Source organism: Cantharellus anzutake, assembly GCF_015039405.1.
Source record: "Cantharellus anzutake strain C23 chromosome Unknown EI90scaffold_43, whole genome shotgun sequence".
Taxonomy (NCBI): Eukaryota; Fungi; Basidiomycota; class Agaricomycetes; order Cantharellales; family Hydnaceae; genus Cantharellus; species Cantharellus anzutake.
In genome coordinates this window covers 383701-396354 of record NW_024066993.1, presented here as the reverse complement: position 1 = coordinate 396354, position 12654 = coordinate 383701, and the positions used below count along the sequence as shown (strand labels likewise).

Below are 12654 nucleotides of genomic sequence, written 5' to 3'. Positions count from 1 at the left end.
ATGCAATTTGTCAGAAAATCCATGAAAATCCACGAAATTTCAAAAAATCCCATGGAGCATCTATGACTTTTCACAAGTTACTGAGCTTTTGGACTAGTGGACCTCCCCCTGCTTTCCTGTTTTGTCAGGAGTACGCTGGAGCATTGTGAGGTCCTTAGGGCTCACTCAGGTCACCAGGCTGAAGTGTTATGGAAATGGGAAATTTCCCAATTTAGACTCTTATGGGCCCTGCAAACACCCAAATCACATGATATGTAAATAAATAGAGTTTATCCAACTATTACCATCTGAAAACCTGTTTGTTAAACTATCTGTTAAACTTCATGTTACAACATCTATAACAACATCTGTAACTTCTTATGAACCCTCTTCCCCAACCTTTCCCCTTTCCTGTGCCTTGAATGGATGAAAATGGGCACCTCCAGCCCCATTTTTGTAACATGAAGTGTCACAATGGTGTAGTATTATGGTGATGATAAGCAATAGTTAAAACTATTGCTTAGTCACATGACTCTATATACATCATTGTTACATGTGACTAAGGGGCACAGGGCTTGTGCCCTAACAAGCACCCCCCTTGTCATATCCATCCCTGGCCATCGACTTCCGATCCCTCCGATTCCTCTGGTCTACTTCCGCTCCTTCCTCACTAACCTTGGAGCTCCCGTATTCCGCAACCCCCTCAGAACCCCTTGATGGTCACCACCCCCTCCTTTATTACCTATGCCTCCCTAAGTACGGAGCCCCAAAGGCTTCTGGACAGCTCCGACGTCCGCTAGCGCACTCCTGCCTCTGCTGGACAATACACTTGCTTGCCCTGCAAAGCCCACCTTCGGGCCTATCCCTCCTTTCCATTTCTGGGTTATCGCCTGCCTTTCCGCTAACCCCATAACCCAACTCGTCGGTAATATTCAATTGGCTAATGTCTAAACCCCGTTGGCTCCGCTCCGCTCGGCTCCGCCATTTGTGGACCCGCCCTCGCTGTAACTATATATACTTAACTTGTACATAGGTTACACTCCAGTAATAAAATCGACTAGAGTTTACCCTCTTCAGTTCTGGTGGCCAGTTAGTAAGTTAGGGCACGGACATGTTTACTAGGCACAGCGCTCCTGGCATAAGTCACTGAGGCCGAAGCCCTCCGTCATGGAGACACTCCCTCGTCTTGACCAGGTCTCTGACACCCCTCATGTTTGCCCCCACTTGTTCCACCATCCCGAGCCTCTTCAATATTGTCTGTCAGGCAATCACAAATCCCAATACTCTTGCACATTTTATAAGGGAGGATGACTTGCTACTTGGTTGACATCTACATTGTCAAGTTCTGATAATTACATTGGAGTGGGTATAGATACTGCTGGCTGGAAATCATCTGGAAACAGTGATGTAGCATGTAAGCATCCATTCCTTGAGCTGCTGCCTGAGTTCATCAATGGATCAAATGTGGGGAGGACAGGACTATGGATGGAAGTGTGTCCCCCAGCAACTGACTGAGTGGCCATGGGTGTTCTAGGAAAATCCTACTCCTAACAATTAAAAGGGGATATTGAGGTGAACAACAGCAACATACAGGCAGTGAGTCTAATGTGCTATCATTTTCCTCATGAACAACATCCAGTGTGAAATCTTTGCATCTAATGTTCCACCCTGAGGATTAGCATGTGAAAACCCACAAGGCAGATTACTCACTGAACATCCATGCATAGTAGGTCCTTACTAGCTTTAGGTCCATTTGAACTCCAATCTGGGGATAGATGACACTTGTTGAACAGATGTGTCAAAGAAGACCATTGGAGCATCTGAATGCAATGGAGTACTCCAGCCTCTTTGGTCATGGTATCTTTCATGTTGAAGCCCCCCTGCAGTGTGATGACAGAAGTTATGCTGAGAAGGAGCATGGAAAAACAGCCAAAGTAAAGTTGGGTACTGTGGATGGTGAATCGTGCAGAGAGCACCTGATTTGAACCATGGACTATGCCTTGGAGTGGTTGCCAAGAAAGACCATTGATGGGGTCCTGATTCTCATATTTTGTATGCCAATGTTGGTCAAGCATTGCCACATAAGTTGCAGTGAACAGACCAAGCTGATTACCAAGTGCAGATATTTCGCCACCAGCAGCAGCAACTCCATTATAAATTAAGTCCCCTACCCAGTCATTTGAATTGCAATATTGCCTTGAAGCAGATATTTGGGTATTCAACAATAGGTATATTAGGCCATCCCAAGTTTTTTCAATGATGTGTGTTGGTTCTTGAGCCCGAATGTATCCTGGTGAGGGATCATGTGTTTCTGCCACAGCAGGGACAAATGCCTCCAACTTATTATCTAAAGTCACAACAGCAGTGCCATTGAGGATGTGGAGTGCACATGCCACAGGCCAAAGATACAGTGTGAAATTCAGAGTCTCCAGCTTCTTTGTTGCATTGATGTAGTGGTCAAGTTCACTTGGAGCTGGTTTAGGAAGTGAGTAATGAGTGCATTCTAGTCCTGGATTGGACTCACAAACACTATCATTTTGAATATATGTCCACATTTGCACAGGCATGGTGAGATTATAAGAACCTATCAATGGCACTCCTCTCTCCACAAGTGCATATGGACTTGATGATATGTGAACCATAGAAAGCACCCCAGTGTGATCAAGTTCCAGAGGCTCAAGCAATACAAGTAGATCTTCAACTAAGTCTATTTCAAGGACCATCCTGGCCAGTGGCAGCATTGATACTTACAAGGGATTTCTGGGGGTGATGACTCATTCTGTTTCTGTGATATGGGAGAAACTAAATGATCACAAGTGACCCCAACTGGCCAAGCATAGGTTGTGACCAAACCCGGATATGGGTAAACATGAGTAGTTAAATTCAGGAAAAAATGATAATTTGTTGTATAATTGTTCTGAGTGCCTTGTAAGCCAATTTCAGATAGAGACCATAATTTTACTTCACAAGAAAAGAGTATCCAGTATATGGGTTTTCTGTTGGCTGAGGTATTGTTTTGCATGATGCAGTGTACTTTGTTGCATATGGGTCAATGAAGGTTCCCCTTTGAGATTCTGGAGCACTGAGTTTGCTAAAGAGGATACTGAATGAAACATGAGTGAAAAGGCTTTGTGAAAAGATAAAGTCCTTACCTTTGTTTCCAGCCAAGAGGATTTGGGTCAAATAAGGCATTAATTAGCACATATGGTGCAGCTGAAAGGACATCTGCTATGTCATCACTGAACCAGTGTGAAGAGAATGAGATGTTGTTCCAGAGACCTGGGATTTTATCAGCCATAAGTTGTTGTCTGGGGATTGAAACATTAAATGCGTCAGTTGTTACAATGGCTGGTATTGTGATGTGTGTGACCATGACCCCAGACAGGAAAACAAATATCCAGATCAGGTGGAGTTGATTGAAAACTGACATTGAGACCTTTGAGAGGGAGAAGAAACAAAAACCAAGCCCTTGACGCCAGGCTCCTAGTCTGTAATGTAGTGCTCCTAAGGACATCCCTGAAATTAAGGTGATTAGGTGATCGGTTCAATGCAAGCAAAGTGTGAGAAAGGAATGTACTTTTCTGTAGTGATCCATTGCAGGCAAGTGATGAGATGGATAGGGTGACTAATCCCAACACTATAACTGAGAAACCCTGCTCAGAGATCAGCAAGATCTGGTTCATTAGGCCCAGGTGGTTGATGTTAAAGTACAGATGATCCAAAACATGGGTTCTGGACAATATCACCAGGGCTACATGAAAGATTATTAGTGCAGACATGCCTCCTGCACCCATCACCCACAGATCCATCAGGTGAGTAGAGTGAAGCACCTCAGGAGTCCCCAACTTGGATAGGTGCTGTTGGGTCCAAACTCTGTCAAGTGGCTCACACACAGTATGTGATTCCAATGGTTGCTGTGCAAGAGCTATTCAGGGCTGATTGTAGCATCAGGCTGAAAATTTTTCTTACCAACATGGATTGAGATTGGAAGGAAAGACTTCCTCCTGAATATCTGCCAATGAGTGGTCAAGTTACAATGTTTCACACGCAGGACTCCAGCACTCACTGAGCAATAGCATTACATATTTGTCTGTAGTCCAACATATTGGAGCAGTGATGCAACATGACACCAGAATTGGACTCAGAACCAGCAAGCAGGGTGATCATGTCAAAGAGGCCACCATCATGGACAATCTGCTCCAAGTGTGGCTTATCCACTGCCCCCACCACAATGAATGCATCCCAAACAATGAAGAAGGAGATAACAATGGCACATGCAGAGAACACATTGACAATGATTAGGGGAACATAGGAGACCTGGGCAATGGCTTGAATAGAATGATAAACTCCAGTGGTATTGGTGTAAACAGGCATCCAATTGCCTTTCTCCAACAGGTAAGTCTGATTGAAGTACTGTTGGTATTGCCAACTCATTCGGACAAGACCCAATGAAAGGGCAGCATATGAGCCAAGTTGTTCTTCTAGTCCCAGAAAATCCAAAGATGGGGATGTGGAGTTCAGTGAGGTGGAAGTGAGAGCTGAAAGGGTGGTTTGTGTGAAAGGTGGCATTGCTGTCAGTACAGTGTAGACCTCTCCATTTGTCGTATCATGTAGCTCAAGAGTTTGAGCTGGGGTTTCCAAGAGTAATTCATCAACATTGATCAACATCAGTAAGAAGCCAAAAGATTTTTCCACCATGTTGGTTGGATCCAACTTCTGCTCAAAGGGAATCTCAGGGTGCTTTGGCTGGGAGTTGTATCCATGTATGTCAGAAATCCCAAGCAGTTTCTGATCAGATCCTGATACATGTGCAGTTAGATTTTGTGTATACATTGCACATCCAATTGGCCATATATTGAATGTAATGTTGACAGACTCCAAGGCAACCTTTTTCCTGGCTTGAAAGAACTAGTTAACATGGAATTAGTCATAGTATTGGAAGACATACTTGAATGAGCAGTTGACACAGATGTATAAACTTGGACCTCTTTTGTGAGATGAATGGGAGAGCCTTGCCTGTCATCACCTAAAGTGTAGTTTCTTGTAGTAACAAGTGCCATTGCTAAACTGCCAGTTTCCATAATGTTATCCGTATGTGGGGAAAGAATGAATAATGTATCATTGACTTGAAGAGTCAAGCATGTATGTTTGACATGAAATCAGCACATGTAATGGAGAATTGTTTGTGTATTACATACACCAGAATGGTGGTGGTGAAGCTGGACTAGGCTTCTCACCACCAAGCACAAAACTTCCTGAGTTGTGATTCATTATAGTTACCATGAATGGTGGATAGTTCCCATAGATTAGTGGGGTTCCAGGAATGGGGGTGAACTTGGGGTTGAGCTGGAAGAGTATGAATGCACCATTTGGATCATGTTTTCTAGGCCCTGCAAATCAATGTTTGTAAATCAAATGTAGTGCCAATGAGTGTGATGCACCTCTGTAGTAATCAAAATCAAAGGCATCACCAGGAGTGCGAGGAATGATTCCACATTTGGCACTCAATTTCAGAGCTGTGGGATCCTCAAACTCTACACCTTCCAAATTTTGATCCATTGTACCAAAAAGGATTCTGATATAAACCTCAACAGATGCTGACCCCAGAAATAGCAAGGATGAGCATACGTATTGTTCACTCCAGTGGGTCCACCAGCAATAGCATAGCTCCTCTGCTGGTATAGATAGTCAGCTGCACTGTATGCTCTAATTTCTAACACGGTTGGAACTGCCTGATCACTTAGGGTGATGTTACCTGGCATAGTGTTTATGGTGAGTTGTATCTGTTGTTGTGTGTCCACCACATCCACTGAGAACAAGGAAGGTGTCACAATGTGTAACACAAAGATAGAGCTGTAAAAAATGAGTGCAGGGAATAACTGATAACAGACAGGGAAGGCATAGTTCTTGCTGTACCAGACAGCACGAACCGATGACCCAAGGCCTCGCCAGGCTTCAACACTGTCATGAAGCACAACAACTGCTTGACCTACATCATATCCTTGTTTGCATAATGGCCTGCACATCACAACATCTGAAACTCACATCGTCGTATTGTGGAATTGACTGCTATTGTTTGGATCCCATATGAAAGCAGTGCAAGGAGCACCACAATGATAGCCTGTGGGACAAGTGACAAGATCTGTGTTGCAAACCTGATCTGTGCAATGTCAAATTTTTGTTGTTCCAGAAAGGATGAACCCATCAAGAAGTCAAGGACCCCAAGAAAGGCCAATAAGCCACTGGATGCAAAAGTGCATGCCATGACATGAAGTTGTAGAGACTTAGGAATGAGCATTTTTGGTGATATGCATTGTGGAGACATGTCTTATAAGGGTCCCAATCCTGTGTGGGAGGAGCACCATCACAATGATGACAGTCCATCTGCTGATGGTGAGGTGATAGTAACATACAATAGGTATTCATGAGGTGGCTTAATTATATGGTTGTTCACATCAATTGCCGCTGATGAATAGTTGCTTCAGTCTCAGAACCCTAGAATGTATCCTGTTGGCCAGAGTGATCAGTCAATAGTGGATCTGAGAATGCAGGCCATACATCAGCTGGATCATTTGAAGACCCCCAATCATCATGCTAATTGGTATGGCATCCTGAATCAAGAATTACACCTTGAATCCAGCTGTTCTGGATGATGTTATCCTACACAAGGTGTATTTTGGTGTGAAGCCAGGCTACAGCCTCTTTTGGATCATATGGCATGGGCTGGTGATGAAAGAGATTTTTCTTGATGTCAGAGTTTCCCTCCTGGCTGCACCATGGTAATAGCATAGCCCCTTGCTGATTTAGCATCCATCTTGATCCAGAGCTGACTTGATCATCCCAATTGATCCTGATGTTGCCAATTTGTAAGGGTGTGAGTGTGAGCCTTGGATGGATGGATGGATTCATTTTAGAGTACGTAACCATGCCTATCGGCATATGCTGTACTATAGTGACTCAGGTGAAAAAAGTTTGGAGAACATAAGGATGTGAAGAAAGGAATTTGTTTGACCTAGGAAGTATGAGACATCGAGTAATCAATGGTGTGAAGGAGAATAAAGTGAGATGAAGCAATAACACATAAAGGGGCATGCGACCCCTGCACTGAGATTGAACAATGGGTGAGGGAGAATGGAGGTGGAAAGAGGTTGGATAGAGAAAAGGACACGCAACCCCCAGTGTTGGGGTTGCATGTTTTGCTGCTGTGTGCCTATGGTTAAGTCAATGTTTGAGTGTGCAGTTCTTGCGGGTGGGTGAGTTGGAGGGTGCTTTCACGGGTTTATGTCACGGTAGGCTGGTGAATGTTCCAGTGGCAGTGAAAGGCGATGGGTGTTGGTGGCATCTTGCTCATGCTTGTTGAATAAAGGCATGTGGCAGATAGGCCTTTGGTAGAAGGGGTAGTGGAGAGAAATGAAAGTGTTGGGGTGACGGCAGGACTTGAACCTGCATTCCTTGCAGTCAACTTTTTGTCAGCATATGGGGCTATCATTGGCGCTACCACTATCGCACCTCGTCACAAAGAGGTAGTGGAGGGAAAGATGAATCGGAAGGGTGTTGGGGTGATGGCAGGACTTGAACCTGCACTCCTCTGGCCTGCCCATGGACTTATGGAGGCTACCATTGGCGCTACCACTATTGCACCTCACCATCCCAAAAGGTAGTGGAGAAGAGAAAAAGAAGGAAGGGTTGGGGTGACGGTGGGACTTGAACCCACAGTCCTCTGGCCAGTCCCGTCTGGGCTTATGGAGGTCACCATTGGCATTGCCACTATCGCACTCATCATCCCAAAAAGGTAGTGGTGAGAAGAAAAAGGAAGGGTTGGCTTGACAGCGGGACATGCACCTGCGCTCTTGCATCTCTCCAGCCAGTGCGGCTCTGGGCTTATGGGGTTGCAGTTGATTGGCATTACCATGGTGGCCACATCATCCTCCCTTCAGATGTTAGAGGCCTAATTAGTTTTAAACAGGGGCACTGCATGAAGGTTTAGGCCCGTGCCGGGTGTTCACTGTGGTAGCAGAACTCCCCCTTGACTGACATCCATCGTCGAGGCCCAAGTGTGAGCCTTCACAGTATGTATATGTAGAGATAGTAGTCACATGAGAGAATGATGTTGATCATTATTCTACTGCACCAAAATAACACTATTTGTGACACTTACAGCCTGAGTGACCCTACAGACCTTACACTTTTTAAGTGCATCCTAGTGAGACCAGTGTTATAGAAATGGGAAATTCCCATTTTAGACTCTTATGGGCTCTGTGCACAGCCATATCACATGATTTGTAAAATAATTAGTTCTAACCAATCAATAAACTACTGTCAGGGGACAAACCCTGGGTCCCCATGACCCCTCTCTATGGCCCACAGCCTAACCTGTAAACACAGCCCATCTCAGGGCATAACTCTACTGTGGGTAAGAAAGTGGTATAAACAAGAAGCAAGTATCTACACTTGCCTACTGTGGGTAAGAAAGTGAGAAGAAGGTTAACATCTCACTTTCTCACAGTGGCCCCAATATGGCGAAAACTTCCAGGGATACCTGGTGTTAGAACTTGCAGATTCGGACGACTCCGGAGTGGAATCGGAGACTTAGCATGGAAGGACCTCGGCCTCAGCGACTCAGGTGGAGCGCTGTGCCATTGCTGGTTGTCCTGGGGGTCCCTAATTTCGGATCTAGCAGAGGGAAAGTCTCTTGGGGGAATTCAAGTCGATTTCGGACTGAGGTTACAAGTTACTAGGTACATTGTATATAAGGAGGGGTCCGGAATCAAAAGGAACAAGGGTAAGATGAAAGGAGACAAAGGGAGATGGAAAGAGGAACAACACCGAGGGTCAAGTGTTTGACTCAATGGTGTTTCCCAAAGGAGGAATGAAGGGCCAAGGCCCAAGGAGGAAGGAAGGAGGATGGGAGTCGGGAATGGCTAGCTGACTGAATAGAAGGAAGCAGCAGCCCAAATAGGAATGAGGGAGAATAGCGGAATTGAAATGGACAATGCAATAGTTGCAAGGTCCGGAGTAAGTCCGGAAAGTCCGAACTCGGAGGTTAAACTCCGGAATATTGGCAAACATAATTAAATGGAATGAGCTAACCAATACAATGGGTATAAGCGGAGGTGGGGTCAAAGTCCGAGGTCGGAGCTAAGACCGGAGGTTCCGGAGATGGAGACGCAAACAGGATTCCAGAGTGGAGGTCCGGAGTCGGGAACATAGGTGTTGCATGCTTGTCTGGAAGGTGTTGAGGATGAGGTTGGACCTGGAATGTTCTGGAGTCGGACCAAAGGTGGTGTTGGAGCCGGAGGTGGGATAACCTCTTGGAAGTCGGCAAAGAGGAGGTGGCAGAAGGGAAGCAGGACTCTGGAAGTCAGGTTCGGAGTTCCGGGAGCCCGGAGCGGAGGTCAGGATTGTATGGATATGACACCTGGAAGTCACATGAGGGCAGGATCATGTGGCACATGGAGTGTGCGGCACAGGAAGTGCACATGGGAAGTGTAGTGGGTCCGGATGTGGGTCCGGATCCAGGCTAGTCAGGGTGTGTGCCCTGACAACTACCAAAAATCCCATTGCAACACTACCTGTTTGTAAGGAGTGGTAACCCCATCCCTTATTTCCCTTTCTGTCATGAACGTCTTTCCTTAAAGGATAGGTCAATTGCTATCCAGGCAATGCTGTCAGGTGGAGCTTGATGTTTCGGGTTGCCTGCCAGTGGGTTGGAGACAGACCGGAGGTGGGGCAGAGCTCCAAGGGTGATGGGGTGTTGAAGGGACTCGGCTTCAGTGACTCAGAACGGAGCGCTACACCCAGTACATTCTTGTTGTCCCCATTTGTCAGGGGAGCTGGTGACAGAGGAACCAAGGCCACCAGCAGAAGGGGGCCAGAGGCCCCCCCCCTCACTACTTTAATGGAGGAGGCGTTAGCGAGGGTCAATCATTCATCACGCAATTCATTGGGGGGAGCAGGGTAGAGCAGGGTGGCACAGGATGCGGCACAGGGTCAGGCAGGGTATGTGTTACAGGAATGGGTTCCGGGGAACCCAACCTGAACTGTTCAGCTCACTAATGGAGGTGGCTGCGTAGCCATCGGAGGGAGAGCAGAATGGGATGAGTGTCTGGAAGTACAACCTGTGGGTTGGCCAACGGTGACTTGGCGCTCCTGGGAGCATGCCGGTAGCGGGTGTGCTGGGAGTGGTCAGCTAGCGGTGACTTGGCACTCAATGGAGCATACCGGTAGTGTGGGATACTGGGACTCCCAAAGGGAGTCACCCAGTTGGTGGCTATCGGTGACTTGGCACTCATGGGAGTGTACCAGTAGTGGGAGTTGTTGGGGAAAGTGGGCTGGTGGACCAGTGCACGGTAGTGGGTGACCGTGGGAAGTGGGACCTGTGGGTGTGGGGCCAGGCATCCTGGAGCTGCCTGGACCATATCCCTCTCCTAAGGAGGTGGGATAGGTTACAGTTCCTGATAGGGAACTTCTGGTTTGATGGGAGTGACCGCTCAACCACCTGGTGGACTGGTGGGAGTGGGCAGCAGGAGGTTGGGCATGGGAATGCCCTCCTCATTGCGGTTTTGTCATGGAGAGGATGAATAGGGAGGTGGACATGGTTCCAGGGTTACAGGTTGAGTTTACAGTGGTGGCACAATGGTGAGGATGTTACAATCGCAGTACAAGGTTTGTGGGTTATGTATTTGATAATGAAAAACATCTCGGCATTTGCCATACATGCCATATGACTTGTATCTATCTAATACAAAGGTTTAATGGCCAAGGGAAGTCCCTTGGAGATCAACAAATCCCCCAGCCAGCACCAAAACCCAGTGGGAAAGCTTGGCATGGGGTTTGACAATGAAATAAAGGTGGAGGGACCGAAGGTTTGAATGTTCAGTCATGGACCATAAGATTCTAAGTCCATTCCTATAACAGTATGCCCTGACATCACCACCTTCTGTCACCTCCAGCCATCCCAGATTGCCTCCACTCCTTCGTCCCCAACCTCAGAGCCCCCAGATCCTGCAGTATCCTCTGACTCCCCCAATGGTCACCACCCACCCATTTCAATATATTACCTACACCTCCCTAAGTATGGAACCCTGATGTTAGAACTGGGCAAGGGCAGACGATTCCAGAGGGGAACTGGAGACTTATGTTAGAACTGGGCGAGGGTGGACGATTCCAGAGGGGAACCAGAGAATTAGCAAGGAGGGACCTTGGCCTCAGCGACTCAAGTGGAGCACCGTGCCATTGCTGTTTGTCCATTTGGTCCTTAATTTCAGAGGCAGTGAGCAGGAAGTCTCTAGGGGGCATTTCAGGTCGATTTCAGACTGAAGGTCCAAAACGAGTATGTACAAGTGCCTATATACTGTATAATAGGGAGACGAGAGCACAAGGAAATCAAAGGGGGTCCGAAACGGAACAAAGGTGTCTGGATGGGAACAAAGGGATGACAGAAGCGGAGCAGCACCGAAAGGTCATAGGTTAGAACTGGTGGTACATCCGAAAGGAGATAGGGAGGGCGAAGCCCAGAGGGGCAGGAAGATGAGGTGAAGTGGGGATGATGACTAACTGGCTGGAATGGAGAGTGTTAGAACTGGGTGAGGGCGGACGATTCCAGAGGGGAACCGGAGACTTAGCAAGGAGGGACCTTGGCCTCAGCGACTCAAGCAGAGCGCTGTGCCATTGCTGTTTGTCCATTTGGTCCTTAATTTCATAGGAGGCGAGCAGGAAGTCTCTAGGGGGCATTTCAGGTCGATTTTAGACTAAAGGCCTAAAACGAGTATGTACAAGCACCGATATATATAATGGAGAGGGTGAAAGCACAAGGAAACAAAGGGGGTCTGAATCAGAATGAAGGTGTCTGAACAGGAACAAAGGGATGACAGAAGTGGAGTGGTACCGAAGGTCATAGGGCAGAACCTGTGGTACATCCGAAAGGAGGTAAGGAGGGCGAAGCCCAGAGGGGCAGGAGGATGAGGGGAAGTGGGGATGATGACTAACTGGCTAGAATGGGAAGAAGCAGCAGTCCAAATAGGGATGAGGGGAAAATGTGAAAGATACATTACAAGCGGCGAAAGTGCCAAAGGTGATCCGTGGAGCTCGGGGGTTATGGAGCTTACAGAGCTTATGGAGGCAGGGTTGAAAGTCCGAGGAATATTGGCAATGGTGTTTACGTAGTATGAGGTCACCAATGCAATGGACTAAAGCCGAGGTGGAGTCAAAGTCCAAGGTAGGAACTATGACAGAGTCTCAGAGTAAAGGTACGAGCGGTGTCCGAGTATGAGGTACGGAACAGCGGTGGAAGGTTGTAACTTGGTGGAAGGTCAGCGGAAGAGGGCCAGAGGGAAGAGAGAGGAGAGAGGAAAGGGGAGAGGAGTGGAGGAGAGGAAAGGTGTCAGGTCCGAAGGTGAGTGTCGGAGTGGATGGGAGAAGGGTAGGAGAGTGATGGAAGGGTGGAGGTGTTGTGAGGAGGAAGAGGAGGAGTGGGAGGAGGAGTAGGAGGGGGGTGGTGAGAGGAGTGGTGTTCGGTCTGAGGTGAGTATCGGAGTGGATGGAGATAGGGCAGGGGAAGGATGGAGAAGTGGAGGTGGCAAGAGGGGTGAGAGGAGGTGTGGTGTCAGGTGTGGTGTCAGGACCGAAGGTGAATATCGGAACAGACAGCAGTAGGGTAAGACTCCGGAGGTGGTG

At 47.3% G+C, this 12654-nt stretch overlaps 1 protein-coding gene across 1 annotated transcript; it reads right to left on the bottom strand.

The window, feature by feature from the left end:
- Positions 1-1331: 1331 nt before the first annotated feature.
- EI90DRAFT_3018382 (uncharacterized protein) lies at positions 1332-6244 on the bottom strand (the record flags this gene model as incomplete). Its single annotated transcript, XM_039057225.1, has 16 exons — positions 1332-1520; positions 1571-1634; positions 1690-2452; positions 2504-2686; positions 2731-2764; positions 2947-3082; positions 3132-3287; positions 3408-3495; positions 3557-3893; positions 3949-3991; positions 4046-4877; positions 4928-5005; positions 5178-5369; positions 5421-5554; positions 5608-5968; positions 6025-6244. The coding sequence occupies 16 exons, from the start codon at positions 6242-6244 to the stop codon at positions 1332-1334; spliced, it is 3810 nt and encodes a 1269-aa protein (XP_038913272.1).
- Between the last annotated feature and the right edge of the window lie 6410 nt (positions 6245-12654).